This window comes from Pongo pygmaeus, chromosome 10 (genome assembly GCF_028885625.2).
Source record: "Pongo pygmaeus isolate AG05252 chromosome 10, NHGRI_mPonPyg2-v2.0_pri, whole genome shotgun sequence".
Classification (NCBI taxonomy): domain Eukaryota; kingdom Metazoa; phylum Chordata; class Mammalia; order Primates; family Hominidae; genus Pongo; species Pongo pygmaeus.
Genome location: NC_072383.2, coordinates 21,366,957 through 21,394,426, shown reverse-complemented (window position 1 = coordinate 21,394,426; position 27,470 = coordinate 21,366,957). Strand labels below are relative to the sequence as shown.

Below are 27,470 nucleotides of genomic sequence, written 5' to 3'. Positions count from 1 at the left end.
TATGAATAGAAGAGTAATGAAACTTTTTCCATTTTTTTCCTCAATTACCATATAACCAGAGCTGCAGCTGGTCATTCTGTGTCTTCCTGGAGAAGCCAGTGGGAGAGAGCTTTGTAATCAAAAGAGATTCAAGTACAAATCCTAGCTGTATTTCTTTTAGTTGTGCAATTTTGGACAAGTTACTCATTATTCTTCAATCTTGTTTTCTTCATATTTAAGGAAAAAGGAGGAATATATACATTTCCTACAGTTTCTATGAGTATGAAAATGAGATATCAGAATGCTTGATACAACAGTGAATACAAAGTAATTGTTCACTAAATGGTAGCTATCATTAATATTATGATCACACTAAAAATGCTATATCTTAGACATTAACATAGACAAAGAAAAAATCTATTAATGAAATGTGTTTATGACAACTTACCCAAAAAATACGGAATTATATATCCTACAAGCCCCTTGTGCTCCACAGCTGTTGGTGGACCACTTCATACATGTTTTATCAATCAGAGCCCCAAAATATATTGGAGCTAGAATTCCTCCTGCAACATGAGATAAAAAGATATCAATGCAAGTGAAATGCTTCAAATGTAACTGAGTGATAGTCTATATTGATACATTTTGGATTAATACAAGTTTAAAGTTTTGGAAAATTATTCCATTGGTTTGGCCTACATCCACCCAGGAATCAAAATTATTAGAAATCGCAAAGGCTTAAATCATATGGTAATGTCACAGATGTATTTGATCTACTCTTCTCTCCCTATATACAGAGGGAAGAAAGAGTATTATATGCCTATATACGCTGTTCTTCCTACAATACCTATTAACTTCAGCCTGATTGGTAAAAAGGGGAATGTTGTTAGTAAAACATGAAAGTTATGTTGGTTCATATGTAATTTTTCTTAAGCAAGAATGGCTGGATTACTGACAGTTAAATTATAACTTTATGAGGAAAGGAAAAGCTCTCATCTAAACTGCTGTAAAGGCAGGAGATTTTAATACTATTTTGAGATAATTAAAAAGTAAATGCTTACACCAGGATTCCCTCCCCAGAGAAGTTCAGGCCCAGCTTCAAGGAGTGCTCAGCTATTGGCCAGTTTTACTTCCTTCTAGGCTCAGAGCCCAATTCTCTCTTTCTTAGTGCCATTAGAGCCCACAATCCAGCATTTTCTCTCCATTGATTTCATGCACTTTTTAATACCTCCTAAAGCAGCCTGGGCTGCAGGTTAGGGTCTCTGTTGCTAAATTTTATTTCTGTTAGTGGTCTGTTAGTGCACAATGGTGCATATATTTTCAGTGGTCTGTCAATTTTTATTTGTAGTGCCTGATTTCGATGAATGTGCGGCATTCCAGGGATACATATGTTGTTTATAGGAGAAGTATAAATTCTGAGATTAACTCCTAGTTTTAAGAACAGGTAATTTGTTCAAAATTTTGAGGGACATCATAGTAGAGAGCTATCATTCAGATGGTAGAACTGAAGCATACAAGATTTTACTTTGTTCTTGTTCTGTTTTGTGATTCATACTTTCCAGATTTTATTTTGTCACAAAAAATGACAGTGATTTATACATGAATGTTTTACCGATTCTTTTTAGTTTTAATCATTCTCAATTTTCTGAGACTGAGAAATAGTAGAATCACAAGGGAATGTTGTCTCAGGCCAATGCATCTGAAGCAAACTGGTACTGAGATAATGGGTGAGAAATTTGCAGATTTCAAAAAATCACAGCGACCCTTTGAAAAATAAAAAAAAAAATAGATGCCAACAACTTATTTTCTTCACGGTATGCCACTGGTTTAAACAAACTTTGTAGAGTAAATGCTTTAAGTAACAAACTTTTTCTTATTAGAATTGTAAATCTTCTGATAACCTATTTTCTAAATATCTCTTTTAGTTTAATACACTATATAGGTATTCTACCATTTACACATATATCATATTTAAGACAATTGTTCATGAATTGGAAGTTTGCTACCAAGTGTGGATGTTTCCCACAGAAGCATTTAGGGTCCATTGTGCCATTGGATGTTCACAATTAGAATGGCAAAATTCAATTTTTTTCTATTTTATGTTGCTGAAATAATGTCTTCTATTGTCATAGTCTCATTTCAACATATCAGAAGGAGTCCTAACTACCCAGATGCTATTTTCAGCCTCTGTGGCCCAGGTTCTAGGAGTGAGGTATCTTCTCTGAATCTGGAGGTAGAGAACTGCCAAGATTACAGAGGCTGGAAGATTAGGGACACAGAAAGGGACGGCTAGGATGGAGGCAATGGAACCCTGCAGCATCTTCATCTTCTCTCTCCTATTCCTTTTATATTTCCTTTTACCTTTCAGGATCTGTGACCTTCTCACCAAATACACTTCATGTACAACTTCTTCACGGTAATTTGGCCATAGAGTTATACTTTTTCCTTTGCTTGCAAGGGTCCCAGAAACTGACCCCTCCCACTTCCTTTTCCTTCTGCCATCAGTGGTTACCTATGGACCATAATCAGTCCTCAGAACCAATCCCTAGGTGAATGATGCCCTTTTCCTACTTCCCAGGAATAAGCACATAATGTTTACAATTCTTACAAAGGACCACTCACAGAGGTTAGACTAGACATTATTTAACAACAAGTATCTGTGCAGTAAAAAAGGCAAATGGCAATAAGGGACAAAGGTTCATTTTCTAAATCTTTTCTCATCACTTTTGAATATTTAGAAATAGGCCTTTAGCCTCTGGAGTCTACAATCCTACCCTTGCCACCATAAACCACAATTTTCTGAGCTTTCTTTTATTCAGGACATCCTCATAATCCAACAAGCCTAGTTCTAGAGTATGAATTTTCATTCCCTTTTGCATTAACTCCTGCTAATGGTTAGCTGCCCAGCCATACAGGACCAGGCAGTGGGAAATGGCACAGTGAATGTCAGCTTCTGTTGTTCTAGACAACCTCAGCCTGACCAGATTCCCAGGGTTCCCAAGCTACTTTAGGGCTGTCCTAAGTAATGTCTCCATTTGGAAGGAAGGTCCTCCACTCTGCCTATACCTGAGAGAAATATTCTTATTTTCCTGAAAGAAGGAAAACCTCAGAGACCACCTATCTTTCTGTTTCTGTTAGAAAGAGTATAATATAAATATGATGACTCCTTGCTCTTAACAGATTGACTCTAACTAGAATTAACATCAAATTATCTTTTAGGCCACTCCATTTTCCTGATCCTTTTTATTTTCATTTATCACAAAATAGAAATGATTCTTACTTATTCCTTTTTATACAGTCTTACAGTTGAAAATTAATTGCATTCAGTCTTTAAGACTTACCATTAATATTTATATGTTAAAATGTGTGATCTATATATTTGTCATACCTAGTGTTCTTATAACCATTGAATGGAAACCCATTGCAAGTGCTTTCAATTCAGGTTGAACAATCCTGAAATATGATAAAGGCAAAGAAATAATACATGTCATTAAAAAATCAAACTGAGTTAATATCAAAACATTTATCAGTATCATTCCTCTCCCTGGTAGAATGAATACTCTTAAGTGAATTTCCCACATTATATAAAGTTACACTTTCAACTGTTTTAAAAGGTAAACACCTGAGTGATAATAATAATAATTTTTTATTTATTAAATGCTTTATGATTTCAAGACAGTTTAACAAATATGTTCACATTTGATCCTTATGAAAATCCTATAAGAAAGTGGTTGGAATAGACTTTATTATGCTTATGAAGAAAATGATTTTGTGTGGACTATTTATTCAAGGTACCTCATATTAAAAGATTATATACTTTTATCCAGGAGTAATTCTTTGGAGACCTCCTTTTACCACCTTGTTTCTGTCATCAATGTTAACAGAATAGCTTACTAATATGATTTGTAAATTATATTATACAACCAGAAGGGTCAAAAAACTTTTCTCTATTCTAGTGTCTAATGTATTTAACTGTCATATTAAAGATACAGAGCATATTTGTATCCTCACTTGGAAATTCACTCACTCTTACATTTCTACAGTTCCATTTTTCTGTGTTCAATAAACTGATGACACTACCATCCCTGTGATAACTTAGTACATACCAAGAGAAATGAAATCATCTTTCATTAGTAAAGGAGGAGAGTTGGGATGAGGTGGATGACTGTGGCTCAAATAACCCACTTTTACTGAAATGTTGAATTAACTGATAAAAGGGTTTTTTCTCCTCGAAGTGTTCGATGGTTTTTTTCAGAGAGCTAAGTAACCACCATCAATCAAGAAACATTCACTAAGCACCTACTAAGAGACACCATGCTAGTTAATATTCTTGAAAGTAAATAGACAAATTATGATTTCTCTCATCCAAGTGACTTGTAGAAGTATATCACTTAATCTCTCTTAGCCTCAGTTTCCTTGTTTGCTAAGTGGGCATGATAATGCTTCTCTCATATGTTGTAAGAATCCAATACAATGAGCTAGCACTCTAAACCTCAGTTTCATGTACACATATTTGCCTCTATACCTTGCCAGAGAGCTGCCATTTATTGAGATTCTGAAAAGAATTCAATAGCGCTTATAAAATTTTAAAAGACAAAAACTAAATTAAACATACTACATTGAAAGTTAAACATAAAATAGTTATATATTAGGAGAGACAATAAACAGAAAGTGTGTTTTGGCCCTGCTTTGATAAAGGACAGCAGCACTTTGTTAGCACAGCTGAGGGCACAAAACTACACTGAGGACAATGAATCTGATATGATTTGGCTCTGTGTCCCCACTCAAATCTCATCTCGAATTTTACTCACATAATACCCACATGTGGTGGGAGGGATCTGGTGGGAGATAATTGAATCACAGGGACAGGTCTTTTCTGTGCTGTTCTCATGATAATAAGTCTCACAAGATCTGATGGCTTTGTAAGTCAGGGTTTTCCTCCACAAACTCTTTGCCTGCCTCATCCACGTATGATGTGACTTGAGCCTCCTTGCCTTCCACCATGATTGTGAGGTTTCCCCAGCCACATGGAACTATAAGTCAGATTAAACCTTTTTCTTTTGTAAATTGCCCAGTCTCAGGTATGTCTTTATCAGCAGTGTAAAAACAAATATGGTAAATTGGTACCGGTAGAGTGGGATGTTGCTAAAAAGATACCTGAAAATGTGGAAGTGACCTTGGAACTGGGTAGCAGGCAGAGGTTGGAAGAGTTTGGAGGGCTCAGAAGAAGACAAGAAAATGTGGGAAAGTTTGGAACTTCCTAGAGACTTGTTGAATGGCTTTGGCTAAAAGCCTGATAGTGATATGGACAATAAGGTCCAGGTGAGGTGGTCTCAGACGGAGATAAGGAACTTGTTGGGAACTGGAGCAAAGATGACTCTTGTCATATTTTAGTGAAGAGACTGGCAGTATCTTGCCCCTGCCCTAGAGATTTATGGAACTTTGAACTTGAGGGAGATGATTTAGGGTATCTGTCAGAAAAAATTTCTAAGCAGCAAAGCATTCAAGAGGTGACTTGGGTGCTGTTAAAGGCATTCCGTTTTATAAGGGAAGCAGAGCACAAAAGTTTGGAAAATTTGCAGTCTGACAATGTGATAAGAAAGAAAACCCCATTTTCTGAGGAGAAATTCAAGCTGGCTGCAGAAATTTGTATACCTAAGGAAGAGCTGAATGTTAATTCCTAAGACAATGGGGAAAATGTCTTTAGGACATGTGAGAAGTCTTCACGGTAGCCCCTCCCGTCAAAGGCCTGGAAGCCTAGGAGAAATGGTTTCCTAAGCCAGGCCCAGGGTCCCTGTGCTATGTGCAGCCTAGGGACTAGGTGCCCGGCATCCCAGCTGCTCCAGCTGTGACTGAAAGGGACCAATGTAGAACTTGGGCTGTGCCTTCACAGGGTGCAAGCCCCAAGCCTTGGCAGCTTCCATGTGGTGCTGAGCCTGTGGGTGCACAAAAGTCAATAATTGAGGTTTGGGAACCTCTGCCTAGATTTCAGAGGATGTATGGAAATGCCTGGATACCCAGGAAGAAGTTTGCTGCAGGGACAAGGTGCTCATAGAGAACCTTTGCTAGGGCAGTGTGGAAGGAAAATGTCGGGTCAAAGCCGCCACACAGAGTCTCTACTGGGGCACTGCCTAGAGGGGCTGTGAGAAGAAGGTCACCATCCTCCAGACCCCAGAAGCTGTCAGTAGATCCACTGACAGCTTGCACCGTTCACCTGGAAAAGCTGCAGACTCTCAATGCCAACCCGAGAAGGAAGCCAGGAGAGAGGCTATACCCTGCAAAGCCACAGGGATGGAGCTGCCCAAGACTACAGGAACCTACCTCTTGCATCAGCGTGACCCGGATGTGAGACATGGAGTCAAAGGAGATCACTTTGGAGCTTTAAGTTTTGACTGCTCTGCTGGATTTCAAACTTGCATAAGGCCTGTAGCCCCCTTGTTTTGGCCAATTTCTCCCATTTGGAAAGGCTGTATTTACCCGATGCCTGTACCCCCACTGTATCTAGGAAGTAACTAGCTTGCTTTTGTTTTTACAAGTGCATAGGTGGAAGGGACTTGCCTTGTCTCAGATGAGACTTTGGACTGTGGACTTTTGGGTTAATGCTGAAATGAGTCAAGACTCTGGGGGACTGTTGGGAAAGAATGATTGGTATTGAAATGTGAGGACATGAGATTTGGAGGGGACAGAGGTGGAATGAAATGGTTTGGCGCTGTGTCCCCATGTAAATCTCATCTTGAATTTTACTCACATAATTCCCACATGTTGTTGGAGGGACCCAGTGGGAGATAATTGAATCATGGGGGGCAGGTCTTTCTCATGCTGTTCTCATGATAGTGAATAAGTCTCATGAGGTTTGATTGCTTTATAACCTGTACTTTTCCTGCACAAGCTCCCTGCTGCCACCCATGTAAGATGTGACTTGCTCCTCCTTGCCTTCCACCATGATTGTGAGGCTTGCCCAGCCACGTGGAACTGTAAGTCCAACTAAATCCTCCCTCTTTTGTAAATTGCTCAGTCTTGGGTATGTCTTTATCAGCAGCATAAAAACAAATGAATACAGAATCCATGCCTGCTATTTAGGAGGAAGTTTATTTCATAAAGAGATGGTCAAGAAGAAATCAGTAGAAAGGGGAGTTTAACTTATCTATTTAGTTATTACTCTCAAATATCAGATTTCTCAAAGGAGATTTTGGGAAGGGAGAGATTGCACTTCAAGCCTGGTTGAGTTTTTTGACAATAGCCTGACATGTATTTTTCACTGTACTTGATTTTCAGAAGTTACACTTTGTCTGTATACTACACACACAAGGTAAACTGAAATTTGTTATTGAGCTGTGTTTTCACCCAGGGGAAGGGGTAGCATGCAGGAGACTTGGGGGGACTTGCAGATAGGGAGGATATTTTCCTAAGAGCTGGCCGGAAATCTTCAACTATTCAGTGGAGATGATGAATGTGTGTGATATGGTAATATTCATATACAATAACAATCACACACACCCCTACATCCACATGCATGCACACTCACACTACTTCTCGCCTGCTCATACTCACATCCTCACTGATATGCACACGCTCGCGCACAGTTATCATGTAAGTTATTTACTACTGTAGTGTGACTCCTGCTTTACATATGATATTGAGCAGTTGGCACCTCTCTCAGGACGAATTCATCACAAAAAGCACCCTAAGAAGTTAAATGTGCTATTTCATTTAATTATTTAAGAGATTTCATTTACATTGATCCTCTGTTGTTCTTTCTAATGACAATCAACCATTATGACCTGCTGTTTCTTGAGGTAATTTCCAGTTAGACCTAATAAACCCTAACAATAGATAGCACAGGTAGGGAATGCTTGTTTTCCTGTTTGCAAAAGACTGAAGAAAAGCTCTAATTTATTGTGTATATGAGCCAAATCTTTTCTAGCTAAGCCACTAAAATGCAGTTTTTTTAAAAAGTTCTAAAACATTACCCTCCTTTGGGCCTTTTCAATTGATGTTTTGTTTGTCATAAACTTACATCATGCCTCACATCCTGTCACCAGCAGAATGTCAAGATTTTGAGATCCTGTCTGGGTACCAAGGCTCTCATTCCACATGGTTTACTACATCCCTTAATCCCACTCACTCTCTTACTCTTTTTCCATTACTCAAACCCTTTCATTTTGCCCAGGGAAACTCATATTTGTCACCAGCAAAATATTTAGTTCCTACATTCTTTGTAGCCCTTTCACTTTCTTGTTCTAAACAAAGCCTGGCTTACTCCCAATGACACTCCATGTAACTCTCTCCTATAGGCTTTTTCCTTCCACAACCTCCATATCAATGGGCCTGAAATGTAGAAGTTCTCATTGATCTTTCATTTTTATCACTTCCAGATCTGAGTCTTTCCTCTGACAGACCTCTAGGTCCCAGGAAGAAGTGCACCACCCTATCATAGTATTCTCTAACCTCCTTGTTGAAGTTAGCTATAGACTGGCACATCACAACTCTCATCATTTCTTGACAATTTTCATTCTAGACTCCCTGTCATTTTTGTGAAAATTATTTCTGCCCTTTTTCCTAGTTATTTTAGGAAATATAAGATCATATAGATTATGCTCCCAATGTTCTCTGGCCTTTCAGTTTCTTGGCCTCTTTTCTGGAAAGTCTTATTTCTTCCACCCACAGTCAGTTCATCAGTACCCACTTCTAAAATTCTCCATTTTGGCCATCCCAGTCCTCATAACTACCTCCTAAGTTTTAAATTTACTCCCTTTAATATATCTGTTACAAGAAGCTCCAGCCCTAGCTCTTTAAGGCTATGATTCCCCTAACCTCTTCACAGGTCATATCTAGTTTTACCTCTTCACTTCCTTTCTCATCATGATCTCTTGTTATAATTGCTCGTCTGCATATATTCTGTACATTTTTGTCCATCTCATCCTTTACTGTACCAGACAAGCAAAAATGCTTTCATGTAATCCTCTGCCTTCTCTGAACCTATATACAAAGAGCTGCATCCCTGCAGGAAATAATTCAAATATCTCACTGTGCTCACTTTAAATTCATAAGCACAAACATTCAGGGGGCCTCCAGGGCAATTGTCCAATATTCTACTAGTCCATTTTCCCAGTCAGTATGTTTCTTTGATCTTCAGGATTACTAGTTCACATTTTCTGATCTAAAGACTCTTTCTTTTCTTCCTCCGCTTTCTCACCTGATTACATTCCTTTTTTATAACAAAGAAAGTAGAAGCAGCAGAAAAACGTTAAATATTCTTCATCACTACAGGTACACATTTACCTGCCTTTTACCCACATAGAAAATTTCCCTTCTTGTACAGAGAAAAACTCTGTGTCCTGGTTAATCTCTTTTCATCTTCCTCTGTAATTGTTTTCCCTCTTTTCTGCATTGTCAGTTTCCTTCATCTTTACTGATGATTCTCATCAGTATGCAAGTATGCTATTATGTCTAGCATTGAACATAAACAGAAGTTTTATTCCACAACTTTGCTATCAACCACAACTTTTGTCTGTTTCTTTTATAGCACTACTCCTGAAAATAACTTGCTGTGCTGACTGTTGCACTTCCCTTTCTAGCATTTTCTCTCAATCCTCTTCAGTATAGCCTGTTAGATCCTACATAACACACATTATAGCCACAATTTCAAATGGAAAAAACCTAATTCAAACAAAATAAATTCAAAATAAGGAGAGATAGCCTATCTAAGTTAGAAAGAACCAGAGAAAGAATTCTGGAAGTATAAAGAAGATAGACTGTTAAAGGTCCAAAGGACCACAAGGACTCTTGAGCAATGAATCCAAACCAAAATAAAATCTTTGATATGCTGATAAAGAATCCAAAATATTGATTCTAAAGAAGTCTTCAAGAAATAAGACCTTCAAGTAATATGGGATTATGTAAAGCTTGAGATCCAAAAGAAAGTTAAAAATTATCAAAAATAAACGACAAAAATAACGTTAGGGAATAAGAGAAGAGAGAGATTTTATTAAGAGAAGCAGACTCAACTTCTAAAAATTAAAAATGTATTGAAGGGACTGCAAAATACTTCTGAAAGCTTTAACAATAAGCCAGACCAAGCAGAATAAACAATTTCAGGGTCTGCAAACTACTTCTGAAAGCTTTAACAATAAGCCAGACCAAGCCGAATAAACAATTTCAGAGCTAGAAGACAGGTCTTTCAAATAAACCTGGTAGGAAAAATATATAGAAAAGTGAATTGAAAAACCTAACAGAGCCTTCAGGACATATAGGATTATGGAATGCATCCAAACTTATGAATAATTGGTATTCCAGAGGGAGAAGAAGAAAAACTTAAAAGTGTGAGAAACTTGTTTGAACGAATAACTCCCAAAAACTTCCCTGACTTACTACAGATCCAGATATCCAAATATAAAAAACTCAGGTGATTCCTGGGAGATGCATTGCAAGAATAACCAGCACAAGACATATAGTCATCAGACTACTCAAAGTCAACATAAATTTAAAAATCTTAAACGTGGCAAGAGAGAAGTATCTAATTACCTGTAAAAAGAATCCTATCAGACTAACAACAGACTTCTCAGCAGGAATCTTACAAGCCAAAAGAAATTAGGGTCTTATTATCAGTCTCTTAAAGAAAAAAAAAATGCCAGCCAAGAATTTTGTATCCTGCTCAACTAAGACTTATAATTCAAGAAGAAAAACAGTACTTCCCAAATAAGCAAACACTAAGGGAATTTGTCACAAACAGACTGACTCTACAAGAAAGGCTTGAAGGAGTTCTAACATATAGAAATGAAAGAGCAATACTTATCATTATGGAAACACACAAAGTATAAAACTTACAGATCTTATTTTAAAATTACCTAATTGAGACTGCAAAGCAATTAAGAAATAATTAACAATATTATAGAAACAACCCCTCAAAAATCAGTACTGACCTTATATATAAATAGACTAAACACTCTTTTTAAAAAATAATAGTCTGGCAGAATGAATTTTTAAAAATCCAACTATATGCTGCATACAAGAAACCCACCTAACTCAAGTTAACTGGTAAAGACCTTTTCAGACTCAAACCAAAGGGGTGCAAAAAGACATTCTATGAAAATACAAACCAAATCTGCACAGAAGTAGTTATACTTGCATTAGATAAAACAAATTTCAAATCAAAAACCATAAATAATGACAAAGAAAGTTATTATATAAAGGATCAATTAAACAAGAAGATATAACAATTCCAAACATATGCACCCAACACTGGAGCACCCCAATTCATAAAACAAACACTACTGGGCCTAAGGAAAACAAAATAGATAGCAATATAATAGTAGTGGGGTCTTTCAATAATCCACTGACAGCACTAGGCAGATCATGGCAGCCAAAAATCGACAAAGAAAAACTTTTACAATGGACATTAGACCCAATGGATCTGACAAACATTTTACAGAACATTTTACCCTACAACCTCAGAATACACATTCTTCTCATGCACACATGCAACATTTTCAAAAACTGACCACATGCTATGCCAAAAGGCAATACTCAATGATTTTTTTTAAAAATCAAAATAATATCAAGTACCTTTTCAGAATACAGTGGAATAAAAATAGAAATTAGTACCTAGAAGAATTCCCAACACTACACAAATATATGAAAATTAAATAGCCTGTTCCCGAACAATTATTTGGTCAATGATGAAATCAAAGCAGATTTTTTTTTTTAATTGAAATGAGGCTGGGTGTGGTGGCTCACACCTGTAATCCTAGCACTTTGGGAGGCTGAGGTGGGTGGATCACTTGAGATCAGGAGTTTGAGACCAGCCTGGCCAACATGGTGAAACTCCGTCTCTACTACAAATAAAAAAAATTAGCTGGGTATGGTGGCACGTCTTTAATCCCAGCTACTAGGGAGGCTGAGGCAGGAGAACTGCTTGAACCCAAGAGGTAGAGGTTGCAGTGAGCCCAGATTACACCATTTCACTCCAGGCTGGGTGACAGAGTGAGATTCTGTCCGCAAAAACAAAAAAAAAATTAAGAAATTGAAATGAATGAAAATAAAGACACAACATACCAAAACCTCTGAGATACAACAAATCAGTGCCAAGAGGGAAGTTTGTAGCATTAAATGCACACAACCAAAAGACAGAAAGATATAAAATTAACAATCTAATGTCACGTCTCACAGAACTAGTAAAACAAGAAAGCTGCACCCAAAGCTAGCAGAATATAGTAAATATCAAAGAACAAATCTAAATGAAATTTGGACAAAAAAATTACAAAGGATCAGTGAAATAAAAAGTTGTAATTTGAAAATATAAGTAAGATAGCTTACTAGTAGCTTAACCAAAAAGAAAGAAGATTCAAATAAGGACAATCAGAAATATTAATGGTGTCATTAAAACTATTACCACAGAAATATAAAAGATCATCAGAGACTACTATGACCATCTCTACATACACAAACTAGAAAACCTAGAGGAAATGGATAAATTCCTGGAAACATACAACCTCACACGTTTGAACCAGGAAGAAATAGAAATACTTAACAGACCAATAATGAGTAATTAAATTGAATTAGTAATAATAATAAAAAAATCTCCCGATGACAACAACAAAAAGATGAACTTACTGCCAGATTCTACCAAACCAAAAAGGAAGAAATGATACCAATTCTACTAAAACTATTCCAAAAAATCAAGGGGGAAGGAATCCTCTTCAACTAATTCTATGAAGTCAGCATCACGCTGATACCAAAGCCAGGCAAGTACATAACAAATAAAAGAGAAAACTACACATCAATATCCCTGATGAACATAGATCCAAATATCCTCAAAAAAACAAACTCTAGAAAATAAAATTCAGCAGCACATCAAAAGGTTCATCACAATGCAAAGTGGACTTTTTCCTGAAATGCAAGGATGGTTCAACATATGAGAATCAAAAATTTGATTCACAAAATTAACAGAAATTTCTTTTTCAAAAAGCATATGACAAAATAAATTGATGCAGAAAAAACATTTGGTAAAATCCAGCATCCCTTTATGATAAAAACACTTACCAAACTAGGCATAGAAGAAACATACTTTAAAATAATAAAAACCATGTATATGACAAACCACAGTCAATAACATACTGAATGGGGGAAAATTGTAAGCATTACTTCTAAGAATGGACCCAAGATGACGATGCCCACTTTCACTACTCCTATTCAACATAGTATTGGAAGTCCTATCAGGAACAATCAGGTAAGATAAAGGAAAAAAAGGTCTCCAAATGGGAAAAGAAGAATTTGAATTATTCCTCTTCACTTATGATATAATCTTACACTTAGAAAACCCTAAAAACTCCTCTGAAAGCCTCTTAGACTTGATAAACTACTTCAGTAAAGTTTCAGGATACAAAACCGATGTACAAAAATCAGTACCATTTCCACACAACAATAATGATCAAGCTCAAAACCAAATCAACAACTTAATCCCATTTACAATAGATATAAAAAAATAGTAATACATTTAAACTAAGGTAAAAAAGTCTCTATGAGGAGAACTACAAAACACTGATGAAAAAAGTCATATATGTCACACACAAAAATAGAAAAACATCCTACGCTCATGAATTGGAATAATGAATATTGTGTAAAATGACCATCCTGCCCAAAACTATCTACAGATTCAACACAATTTTTATGAAATTACCAATGTAAATCCTAAAATTCATACGGAACCAAAAAAGTCTGACTAGCAAATCCATCCTAAGTAAAAAAATAAAGCTGAAGGTATCACATTAGCTGACTTCAAATTATACTACATGGCTATAAGCCAAAATAAAAGGGTACTAGTATAAAAATAGACACATAGATCAATGGAACAGAATGGAGAAGCCAGAAATAAAGCCACATACCTACAACATACTGATTTTTGACAAAGTAACAAATATATATATATACAGTGAGGAAAGGACATCCTATTCAATAAATCATGCTGGGAAAATTGGAGAGCCATATACACAGACATAAAATTGAACCCGTATCTCTCACCATACATAAAAATTAACTGAAAAAGGATGAAAGACTTAATTGTAAGGCCTGAAACTATAAAAATCCTAGGGGAAAACCTAGGAAAAACTTTTCTGGACAATGGTCTAGGCAAAGAAATTATGACTACACCCTCAAAAGGAAATGCAACAAAATAATACACCAATGGAACTTAATTAAACTACAAAACTTTTGTTCAGTAAAAAAAAAATAATAATAATCAACATATACAGACAAACCACAGAATGGGAGAAAATATTTGCAAACAATGCATCTGACAAAGGGCTAATATCCAGAATCTACAAGAACTCAAACAACTCAATGAAAAAAAAGAAAAAAAACCTCATTAAAAAGTGGGTAAAGGACATGAACAGACATTTTTCAAAAGAAGACATATAAATGGCCAATAAATATATAAAAATGCCCAACATCACTAATCATCAGAGAAATGAAAATTAAAACCATAATGAGATATCATCTTTTACTCATCAAGATAGCTATTATTATAAAGTCAAAAATCAAGAGATGTTGGTGAAGATGAAAAGAAAAATGAATGCTTATAACTGTCGGTGGGAATGTAAATTAGTAAAACCTCTATGGAAAACAGTATAGAGATTTCAAGATGACCTAAAAATTGAACTACCATTTAATCCAGCAATCCCACCACGGGGTGTCTACCTAAAGAAAAAGAAATCATTTTATTAAAAAGACAACCGACTTGTATGCTTATCACAGCACTAGTGACAAAAGTGAAGTCATGGAATCACTCTAAATTTCCATTAATTGATAATTAGATTAAAATTTTGTATATATGTATACACTATGGAATATTAGTGAGCAATAAAAAAATGAAATCATGTCTTTTTATAGCAATGTGGATAGAAATGGAGGCCACTATCCTGAGTGAAATGAATCAGAAACAGAAAGTAAAAAATGCATGTACTTACTTTGATGTGGGAGCTAAACAATAGGCACACAAGGACATACAGAGTGGAATAATCGACATTGGAGACCCTAAAGTGTGGGAGGGTGGAAGGGAGTGGGAGGGAAGAAATACTACCTAATGAATATAAAGTACACTATTCAGGTGATGGGAACATTAAATTCCACACTTTACCACTGCACAATATAATCCATGTTTCACAACTACACTTGTATCTCTAAATCCATAAAAATGAAAAAATTTAAAACAACCAAAACAGCCTTTTTTTCACCTCCCATCTTCATGCACTAGTTTTGTTTAGGTTAATAGTGATGAGCATATAATGAAATGCAATGGTCACTTTCTAGTCCATAACTCCTATGAACTCTCAGCAGGCCTTGACACAGTTTCTTTATTCACTACTGCTTCATATATTCTTCACTGTGCTTCAAGGACATGATCCTTTCCCAGTTTTCCTCATAACTCATGGGACCTCCTCAGTTTCCTTTAGTGTCTTCTCCTTCTATTATTAATCTCTAAAGTTAGAGTGCCTGTTGTTCCTAGGATGTAGTTTTTATCTGTACCCAGTCCCTAGAAAATCTCAATGTGGCACTGGATTTAAATAGCATCTGTATATTGCTAACTCTAAGATTTGTGTCTATGGCTTTAATGATTTTCCTGAATGGTGGATTCTACATATGGCATTGTTGGTAGATACCTAACAGGCAGCTCAGTTTTACAGGGATATAAGAAATTTTGCTTTTCCACTTCCTCCAAACTACCCTTCCTTAGTATTTCCCTTTTTGTTCAATAGTATCACCATCTTTCCAGAGCTCAGGCCAGAACCTTGGGATCATCCTTAAATTATCTTTCTCACATGCCACATTCAATCAACCAGCAAATCATATTGGCTTTGCCTTAGAAAACAAAACAAAACAAAGAATGAAGCACAAATATCTTCCCACTTCCTTTATCATAACCATGCTCAATAATACCTCATTGTGAAGAACGATCATAGCCTTTTGTTTTCCCTGATTTCATTCTTGTCTTCCAAAAACACAAGTCATGCACAGAGTGATCTCATTAGGTAAGCCTTAAGCATTAGGTAATACTAACGCTTAAACCCTCTGGGGCTTCTGAACACACTTAGAATAAGCTCCAAAGCCTTTCCTGTGAACAATATAATCTGGATCACGCTAGCTCTGTCATTGTACTCCTTACCTCTCTCTCCCTCACACACTTTTTTCTAACCTTGTATGTATCAAGTATGCTCCACACAAGGGCCTTTGTCTTTGCTCTACCTTGCCTAGTTTGTTCCTTTCCTGTCCTCATTTAGCATGGCTTGTAGCTTCTCTCTTCATCTCTTCATTTAGGCCTCTTGTCATATAACTTTCACAATATCTGAACTAGTGTCTCTTACCTATCCCCACTTTTTCTATTTTCTGACTCTGATTTATTTTTCTTTCTAGTGCTTCACATTTACCCTGTTTTACATATTTACTTGCTTATTTGTTTATTAGTTCTTCTGTATACATTCACTCCCCGTTCCCTATCCCCACTGGATGCTAACGAAGTTTTATCATTTTCGTTCACATTTGCATCCTCGGTGCATGGATTTGTGGCTGACACACATAATGAATATGTATTGTATGAGTAAATGTCTACACTCCTGCTGAGTCTAGTTTTAGCAATAGCCTTATGATGTAAGCATTAGAAAATCATTAATAAAATGAAGTTTATATTTTTATTCTCCAGTCAGCTTCAGAAAACTTTTCTTCAAAGGAAATCAAAGTCAGGTGAGAAATTAATAAATGCTTTGATAAGTGGTAATGTTGATTTAATCACTTTTTATTCAGATAAAATGTAACTATCATCAAGGATGGAACAATGTTTTTAAAACTCTCCTTTTCTCATGAAAAGGTTTCACTTAAGAAGCTAAAACATGTTGAGATGTAAACTAGTATGAAATTCTGAAGTGAATTTTTATAAGTTAATGAATCTGTAATTTGGAAATATAGAAGGCTTCTTCTGAATTGACATTTTATATTAAGATGAAGCTATACTAGTGGAATATTTACAGTATGAAATTTAATAAAATTTGCAGGCAGGGTGAAAATTTAACAACTGTAAACTGACTTAGTTTACAGGTTTATATTCATGTTAACAAAAGTTAAAACACATTGCTGGTTGCTTTTTTTTTTTTCTATCATGTCATGCTGTTGGCTGGCCATGAACTTACAATCAACTAGTAGGTTTTAGAAGTACAATTAGGTGTTACCCCAGGTCACTCTACTTATCATGTATATTTTTAAGATCTACATGCATGTCTTTACATGTTTCCCGTTTTAGGTGATTGAGTGCTTATTTTGGCCAGTAGGGCACACATTCTGCTTCCCCGCTAACTCTCCAAACATCATCTGCCATACCCCTCTCACTCAGTGTGTTCCAATAAACTGGCTTCTTTTCATTCCTCAAAAATTCTAGCTCTTTCCTGTCTTAAGGAAACAGCACCTAGACCCTCTCCCTGAAAGCCCTTCATTTGGCTTTTTCTTTACATCCTTAGATATAATGTCACTTCTTTTGAGATGTACTCTGGGAGTCTTTCCCCTCACATCCCCTTACTTTAATCCTAAATTTAGTTTCTCTTTTTATTCCTTTAATTGGCAGTCTTTTTCCTTATTAAGACAAACAGCAATTTGTAATTATGTGTTTATTTTTATATTTATTTGTCTCACATCAGTCTTGTCATTTTCTAAGCTGTCAGATAACAAGTACCTTATTGGTTTTACGTACCAGGAAATATTCTTCATCAAACATCATATGCTGTCTAAATAACTGTCTAATAAGTGAAAAAAGGAATGAATTATTTATACATATTTTTCTTATGCCCTACAAGGGTATCATGAGATACCAGGTCAAAAGCCATGCTGTGGGTGAATTGAAAGCATTAGAATTTCATTACAAATTGAAGTTTATATTTATACCTGGTTGCTAAATGTTTTCTTTCAATGAAATCAACAGACGATTTACGCTAACTGGCTCATTAGGATGCAATGCAACTCAAAATTAAAAGTTCTTTTACAGTCACACAAAGATTCTTCTACAATCAAGGCAATTGTCAATCAGTGTGTGCCTTAAGATTTTTATTAAGAGAAGAAAGTACAGAGCCTAGATTTGACAATGGAAGTATTAGAAACAAAAATTATTAAAGATGGCATTGAAAGATCAAAATAATTTTAAGAAAATGCATTCTCAAAGAATTAAAAATTGATAAAATATGAATTTGAGCTCAAAATACAGAAAAATATGCCTATCATTAGGTGTGTTTTAGTCTAATATACATGACAATGTTTAACAGCATCACACTTACTTCACAGTCAACAAGATAAATGCGGTACCTCCTGTTGCAGAGAACAAAGAGTTTATGACTTGAATTGCAACATAGATGAAAAATTTCCTTGTACAAGCATTATCTCTTGGGCATTCACCCAAGTGCGCTGAGTAATTTCTCTTCTGGAGACCAGTTACTTCCACACAACTACAGTTATAAAACACCTAAAAATAGTTTTTGAAATATTAACAAATACATTTGCCAAATACAACAGGGCTATGAATACATTCCATTATATTTAAAGAAGTCTCAAACTATTTACAGTTTAAAAAATGTTATAAAAATATAGTTGCTTAATAGTGAAAGGCAAAATAGCTCCCTGAATTTAGGAATTTAAGAAATTAGTGTATGAAATTCTGTATATAATCTTTTCGTTAATATACATTATTTAAAATATTTCTCTTCCACCCACATTTTCTTTCTAAAATACACATTGTTACTCTCTTTGTCAGGTTCTAAGTATTAGGGACTTACTCTGGGAAAGAACTACCAAAAGAATCCAGAAAATGTAGCAGTCTGAAAAGGGACAAAATCTAGCCACTCATGAAAATGGGACAGAGTGCAGGGGAAATAGAGCCAGGCAGGGGTGCCAGAATTCTATTTAAGCAGGCAAAAGCAACATTCAAGATCATAATGGCAGGTGATAAGATATAGTATATTATTACCAGAAAGGTTTAACATAAAAGAATGTGCTGGCTAATGGTTAGAATACAGAAGAGGAATATTAGGAACAAGTGATTTTAGAGATTTCATCAGGCAGGCAGTGTATGTGGTTAGGTGGCTTTAATAAATTCTGCTCTGATTCTAGGCTAAAGATTTAAGTTCATCTTGAACCTACTACTGCTAAAGACTATTTACTGAAAGAGAACTTGTAGAAGAATTGGCCAGGCATGGTCACTCACACCTGTAATCCCAGCACTTTGGGAGGCTGAGGCAGGCGGATCATGAGGTCAGGAGTTTGAGACCAGCCTGGTCAACATGGTGAAACCCCATCTCTACTAAAGATAAAAAAAAGTTAGCCGGGTTTGGTGGTGTGCACCTGTAATCCCAGCTACTTGAGAGGCTGAGGCAGGAGAATTGCTTGAACCCAGGAGGTGAAGGTTGTAGTGAGCCGAGAACATGCCATTGCACTCCAGCCTGGGTGACAGGGCGAGACTCCAACTCAAAAAAAAAAAAAAAAAAAAAGAATTTAAATCCATACTTATATGGTTCAAGAAAGATTCCTTTTTTCCTTTTATTTTTTTCAATAGGAATAATATGGAGGAATCTTTTATGGAGCAAGCACATTGGCCAATGAAACCCAATTTTGATACAGACAACATTATTTTAACAATTTTACTGAGGATTTAGTAAAGGAACTTTGCAGTAGCCCCCACATGGTATAGCCATTGCCAATATTAAGATGATGTCTCCATGCAGACAGAGCTCTCTTTAGGATACTAATATCGTGTCTCTTTCAGGTCTTCACTACTGGACAACACAAGACCAGGGATTAAATGGGGTACCCTTACTGAGAGATACTATAGCCGATGAATATGAGATTGTGGGCTTTTAAGTATAGTCTTCGGGCCACAAATGTGCAAGTTTATTAAAGTTGTAGCCTATCTTCAAGGAAACTAGGATGCTTTATTCTTCAAATTTCTCCATGCCGTTTAATAATACATTGGTAGGATATTGGGCAAGGGAAAGATAGAAAATGTTTAGAATTGAAGCGTGGAAGACTGTGGTAGAGAGTCATAATCGCAGCTGACTATATTGCTAATGTTGGTAATAGGGAAAGGGCCTGAAAAATAGTTATGCAACTTGTGAGATGTTGAATTGATTGTAGGTATGGGGAACAGCATACCTAATTTCCAATCATTGGGAGTTACCCAGGATATTGGGAAAAACAGGATATGTGTCACATGGAAAAAAAAAAAAGCCTTTGAGTTAAGAAAGAAATGGAATTTCCAATGGATATGTTGGCAATCAGCGAGTAGGATACTAAATTATACTGAGTAAAAGAAGTGCCAGCTTTGGGAACGTCAAAATAGGAAATCAAGAATAGGGAATTCAAGTGAACATGAAGACTTGACTCATTTCTTGGAAAGTCCAAGGCCACAGTGAGTCCCTAGCTAAACTTATCAGGATGTATATATTAAAATGCAAATAGATTGTTGTTCTCGTAAAGCAGGTTGTGCTGACATCAGGCTAACTCTGAACTTTCCCCTGACTTCCGAAGGGTAAAGTAATTACAAATAATAAAAATCATGTGCTTTAGTCAAATTAGATGCTTCTTAGAGACCCTAAATGCATTCAAATTCTAACAGGTCATATTCTTAAAATCTCAAGAAAAAAAGTGGGTAATCTCTAGTTAGAATTCAAGTAACAGAGAAGTCTGATTGTGTCCTAAGCAGAGTTTTATATGAAGCTTTGTTTATACTTCACAGCTATCACGAGGACAGATAATACTGGAATCTTTTTGTTTTATCTTTTTATTGGAGACCTTAGTTATAGGAAGATTTGATAAGTAATTATTAAATCAAATCTGTGATTTTGATTAAGGAGAGGAGAAAAAGCAAAAACTAATACTCACTGTATGCTTTTTAATACCACTTGAGGATTTGCATCCTGCTAGACAAGGTGACAGGTAAGTTATTCCATTGTTCCCACAGACTGGTTCCCACTGACTTTCATCACAATTGCACTCTGAGTTGCAATACGAAAGTGGTACATCTACATGAGATGCCACTGAATTATTTCTGAAAATATATGATAGAAATATATCAAAAAAAGAGAAAGAGGAAGTAGAGAAGGAGCAGAAGAGGGAGACAAGGGGATAAGGAGAGGGGAAATAGAGGAGGAGGAAGAGAAGAGGAAAAGAGAAGAGAAATAAGAGAAAGGGTTTTCCTTTAATTAGATAGAGAAATTTAATTTGCTGATGTCAAAATGGCAATTTTTGCAATGCTTATTGACTTTTAACTCTCCTTCTTTACCAAGACATGACTTATGACCTAGAAAAAGTAAAACTTTAAAAAGAAATAAAAGAGGTTATATAAGACTTAGACAAGAGGTCTTCATCATTCTATCAATGAAACTTTACATTATATAAGTAACTTCATTTTTCTGAGATTCAGTTTCTCTTCAGGGAGGTAATGGCATTAAATTGAGGTTTCTCTAAGCTCACTTTAAAATCCTCTGAATCTATGCATGTTAGTTAACGTTGTTGAATTTTACAATCTATATTTTAACTACATAAAAAAAGATTTCAATGTAGTTAAAACCGAACCTGAGGAATAAAAAATCAAGAATAATAGAATTAGTTGAAAAAGGATAAAAAATCTCTGCATATTTTCTGAATAAAACTATAATATTGTTTATACTGATTTACTTTATAATGTAGTTATGAATTATAAGATATAGTTTTATGACTAAAATTATAAAATATGTTATTTGCATAATGTTTAAGCTTAAAGATTTTAAGTTATTTGTTTCGCAAAGATATGATAATTATTAAGGATTTATAAAATATTTTCAAATGAGTATAGAATTTAAGAAAAATAAGTAGATTGATAATTTAGAAAATACATTATGAATAATTTTATTTAATGACATCTGATACCTCTAATACCTCAAATTTGTGTCTGTGTGTTTCTCTAAATCTCACTTTCCCATCTATAAAATTGGGGTAAAAGTGTCTACTACTCATTTTAATTACCCAGAAATTATAGGTTTTATTATTTCAACCTATGTTGCTTTTCCTTAAGGAAGGAATAAAACAAATTTTTATTGTCTTAGGAAATGGACATTTTAAGAATTTGAAAATTGAAATTTCTCTCAATTAAAATAAAGTTTAATTACAATTGTTTTCTACCTTATTTTACTTGCACATAATCTTTTAATTCGATGGTTAACATATTACACAATTTATATAGCAATATATACAAACCCATCATAGGTCAAGGTTAGGCCGGCAACTGATTTGCTTTCACAGATTAGAGGGAAATACAGAAGTTGAAACAAGAAGGATATCATCGAAGTAAGAAATGAAAATTTGGCAATTCCAACTAAAGACAATTTGAATTTTTTAATGATAAATCCTCCTAAAAACATTCCAGTTGCAACTGTAGGAATGGTTATGATTCCTAGAAATAAAAGAAGAGAAAAAAGCTATAATTATACAAATATGGTTTTTCTGATGTCTTTATATATAAAACACAGTGTATATCAACCAAATTCACCCATTCTTATTTCTTTAAGAGAAGGGTGGTGAACCTGGGAGGTGGAGCTTGCAGTGAGCCGAGATCGCACCACGGCACTCCAGCCTGGGCAACAGAGCAAGACACCATCTCAAAAAAAAAAGAGAAGGGTGGCACACTAGGGTGGAGGTAAGGGACAAGTATACCCACATGAGAGACAAAAATAATTTATTTTGGCCAATTATGAGGGCTTGGCTTCCTCACAAGCAAAAGGCAGTGGCTAAGAATATTTATGTGTCTAAAAAGGTTATTTCTATGAGGAGCTTTCTTTTTTTCTGGCAATCAACAACAACAAACAAAATCTTTCTTCTTCTGAGATTTCTATCCTACCATCTAAAAAATCCTTTACATCTCTCAAAACAGAGTTTCAATCCTCAGTTACTCACTCCAATTTTGCCCACGGCTTTAGAATTAAATTCTTGAATTAATATCTCTTTATTATTCATAAAAGACATATATACCGTGATATGATAAAAATGTCTACATACAGGATTAAAAATGACTGATCCCTGTTACATTTTTTCCATTTCACAGTCCTGTAAGTGGTATTAAAGGTGAAGATTCCTCTAACAAAAAATTCAAGCCAGGTTATTGGGAGTCAAAACTGAATCTTTTAAGTTTAAATCTGTCAGTTCAACAGGGAGACCATCCAGAAGCCTGTTCCAATGCTTCAGCACATTCATTTTCTAATTATTACTTTCCTATGTACATATGACCTAGATACATACCATCTGATACATTGTTTAACTCATCAAATACTTATCAAATTTCTAAAAGGTTTCTACAATACTGGAGTTGTGGGAAAAGGGATATAAGATAACCTTTCCTTAATGAGAAGGTCTCAATATGACTTTGAAAATAGGTATTGTAGCAAAATAAATCTCTCTAAAACATGCTATTTGTTTTGAATCATGCATATTTTGTAATGTATTTAAATTGATTCTCCTTCTGAAAACATTAATATTATGTCTTTTGTAAGTAGCCGAGGCCTTATTTCAGTCCATGAATTATAGGATTATAATGGTTATATTATAAAAGGGTTTGTCTCAGGATCTCAGTACTATATTATAAGATCCAATTATGCAGATACCACGTCTAAATGTTTTATTCACAAGCAATTTTTTTTCTTTAGAATTTCACCTATAGAATTAGGTGAATTTCACCTATAGAATTAAATTCACCTAACGTGAGATGCAACTTCAAATGCGGAACAACAATGATATCACAAGATGGAGAAATCTTGTAAAGTTTGAGACATAATAAGATTACATTTAGTAAAATATAAAATCACCTTCATAATAAAATGTGACTTGGAACACAAGTACTCAGCAGTGTTTCATTTATCAAGCAAACAGGTAAAAAATATGTCTTACCCAACAAAAAGTTAGCCTGAGATGCAGACTGACCATACTGTTGCTCCATATATTTAAAGATGTAAGTAAAAGAACCAATAAAGCTGCTTACTTGTAACAATGTCAAAAGCAGAAATATAACATACAGGGGATTGGTAAGGATGCTTTTCAAAGACTGGAAAAAACCTATAGAGTTATAAAAATAACATATTTCAATAATAAAATACATATTAATATCTGAATTTTGTAAATATAAGTTATATAAGACTCAAAGTTACAAATGATTTGTGAGGCTTTCTAAGAGAGTCGTGACCTTTGCTCAAAATAAATGGAACATGTGAATTAACCAAATTGTTAAATTTTTGAGGTAATAGGAACTCAGATGTCATCTAAACTGAACTTCTATACAATCATAACTCACTATAATGTTGATCCATTAAAAAATGGCTCAACAAACAATTCAAGTGACATTACACTACTTGAGAGCAATTTGCTCAACTTTTGAACAGTTCTCATTGTTTACATGTTGTCTTTGTAATGAACTGAAATTTTCTTTGCTTTCTAATCAATTAGTCTTAGTTCTACTCAAGAATATATGGAATAAATCTAATTTTTTTTCTGACTATAGGTACTTAGTATTTTAACCATTCCTAATGGGCACCTAATTAAAATTCGCTTTACTATTCACATCACTACCCTTAAAAAAAAAAAAGTTCATAATATAGAAAGTGTTTACAGTTGCCCCTTTTTTTGCACCTTATTATCTTCTTTATTCTTTTTGGGCTCACAGTCAACCCTGGTCCTTATAGGTTTAGAAAATCCATTAATTGGCTGGGCGTGGTGGCTCACGCCTGTAATCCCAGCACTTTGGGAGGCCAAGGCAGGTGGATTGTCTCAGCTCAGGAGTTCCAGACCAGCCTGACCAACACGGTGAAACTCTGCCTCTACTAAAATACAAAAAATTAGCTGGGCATGGTGGTGTGTGCCTGTAGACTCAGCTACTCGGGAGGCTGAGGCAGGAGAATTGCTTGAACCTGGGAGGTGGAGGTTGCAGTGAGCCAAGATTGCACCACTGCACTTCAGCCTGGGTGGCAGAGTGAGACTCTGTCTCAAAAAAAAAAAAAATTTCATCAATTGTTATGGATTTGATTAAAGTAGAAACATAGCGTAGACAAAATAAAAAATCCTTGATAAGCTATTTTTAGTATGCATGTTAAACTACAAAAACTTATCAATGATGTGCTGGTAAATGTTTAACAACAGATTCATTGGGAAACAAACCCGATTTGTGATATTTTTCAATTTCCATGGTAATACATGATGGTAAGTTATCCTACCATGGACAATTTCAAGCTACCAACGCAGCTGAAATTGAGCAATCCACTCTCATGAGTGAATACACAAGGCTCCAGCATCCATCCCATTGCTCCTGGGTTAGTGTGGTGGAGAGGAGAAAATAACAACAACAACAAAAAAAGGTAAGTGAAAGAACTGATGAGAGAAAGAACATGGGTTACTTTGGAAAGTTTATAAGTTTACTTCAATGAAAACTTTAAAAAGTGCCAAGGGTTTAGGTGTTGGCTGCACTGCTTCAGGTTTTACTACTTCACCATTTCTCCCTAATCTGAAAACTGCTGTCAATACCTTACCATTTGATATATCTTGCTCTGATGGCTGCCAGATCATTCTCTTGATTACTGCTTCTCAATGGTACTCCATTAGGCCATATGGCTTATATTCGAAAGAGGCACCACTATCAAGTGGTAAAGAATCCTAATTCACATTATTGACTCCAAATATCTTAATTACTGATGTTGCTTTTCACTTCATTTTTGAATACTTAGGTAAGATTATATATTATATATATATAATTTTAATTCATATATAAAAATTAATCTAATGATATAATTTTAATTACCAAGAAAAATAATCTTACTCTAATTACCTAGACAGACTCCTCTCCTGACTTCCTTCTCCTTATTTCATCTCTACACTGAGAATAGTTAAATATAACCTACCATAGTACTTAAGATACTTTATTACAGTGATCTATATACTTCTTAATATCATCCACTAGGTTCTCAAAAAATAAAGGCAATGTTCTATTACCAGGGAATAGTATGATGGCTGGTATCATTTGTTAATAAATAAATGAATGAAATATTATAATCCTTTAAACCCTCACAGTTTATACTATATTAAAATGAATATGTACTCTTCGGCTTATAAGCAACAGATGTTTGTAGGCTTCGATTGGTTTCTCTCTTCTAAAGAGCAGAAACCTAATCCTCTTCCCCTTTTTATGTACTCAAGACATATTTGTTAATTTTAATAGGAGTTTTAGAAAAAATAATTCAGCTAAATTTAGCAGAGAAGAAAGCTAACTCTAGATGATTTGAGTATACTTTATTTTTTTTACTCACTTCTCCGTTTCATTGAGATTAACAATTCTAAGTTGACAATGAATGTTAAATACTTACCAGTCACATTTTTTGTAACATTTTTTCCTTGGTTGGTCAAATTAGCTGTTTGATTTCTATCATCATTTGTTTTCAGCACATGCAATGATAGTGAAATTTTTCTTTCTTTTTGTGGTTTATTTGGATTTCGCGGCAAGAAAAAAAATGGTATGGAAGAAATAATGGAAAATAGTCCAGACACAAGGAAACCAAGCCACCAAGCTCCAACCCAACGAGAGTCTTTAGGAGTTATTCTGATAGTGCCTAGGAGAAACAGTTAGAAGAAGCCAGTCAAAAATCGTTTTGAAATACAGTAGGTTCTGGGAAATAATGATAATGATTGCAGTCCTCCATAGATGAAGAAAGTAAACCAAATGTCTTCTTTCAATTCTAAAACACTATTTTTTTCTTTTCATATTTTGTTATCTCTGAAACTAGGTTGATGACATCTTGCAATTGCTATTGTCCAGGAATCAGTCATGACACTGTTCACATTGCCTGATCTTGTGTGCACTTGGTGGCTTTTCAGATTTCATGACTGGACAGCTGTCATCATTGGACGTTTAACTCCTCAGACCATTTAATAACTATTCATGGAAGAAATATGAATCCTCACTGTTGTCTGAAAATGTTGGAATCATCTGATGAGGTCAAGAAAGCATCAGAAATAAAATTTAAGCAGCTGGCAAAAAATACTTAGAGACAATAAGGGAGCTTCCATCCACAGCACCCTAACTACCCAGGAACCTGCATTTGCAACTCTCCAGACAGCACAGAGGATGAAAAACTATGCAAAATGAAAATCTGAGTTTAAGAGTAATCCAGAAATATCGGACTCTAAATGTTAGAAATCATTTAACCATTTCAACTATATTTCCCTTAAAGTATGTATAAGAGTAATGTGTAAATGCTATATCTCAAATGTCAATGAGTTATTTTAGTAGGTAGAAAATATACAGTTTAAGTAATAGAAATGCATCCATCAGATACCAGCAAGATACCAGAATAAGAAGCACAGATACCTTTTTCTCCATGAACATACTGATTCAACAGTAATATTCAGATCAATTTCATTTGTGAGAAATACAGAAACTAACTGAGAGATTGCTATAC

At 35.1% G+C, this 27,470-nt stretch overlaps 1 protein-coding gene across 2 annotated transcripts in view; it reads right to left on the bottom strand.

The window, feature by feature from the left end:
- LOC129010613 (solute carrier organic anion transporter family member 1B3) overlaps positions 1–27,470 on the bottom strand; it is a 103,224-nt gene that overhangs the window by 15,154 nt on the left and 60,600 nt on the right. For both annotated transcript variants that reach the window (XM_054445101.2, XM_054445102.2), the window contains 7 exons: positions 26,379–26,621; positions 23,920–24,084; positions 22,237–22,432; positions 20,884–21,049; positions 18,288–18,472; positions 3,368–3,432; positions 428–545 (listed from right to left, as the gene is read on the bottom strand). In XM_054445101.2, coding sequence (XP_054301076.1) covers positions 428–545; positions 3,368–3,432; positions 18,288–18,472; positions 20,884–21,049; positions 22,237–22,432; positions 23,920–24,084; positions 26,379–26,621 — 1,138 coding nt within the window. The remainder of the gene's footprint in view (positions 1–427; positions 546–3,367; positions 3,433–18,287; positions 18,473–20,883; positions 21,050–22,236; positions 22,433–23,919; positions 24,085–26,378; positions 26,622–27,470) is intronic.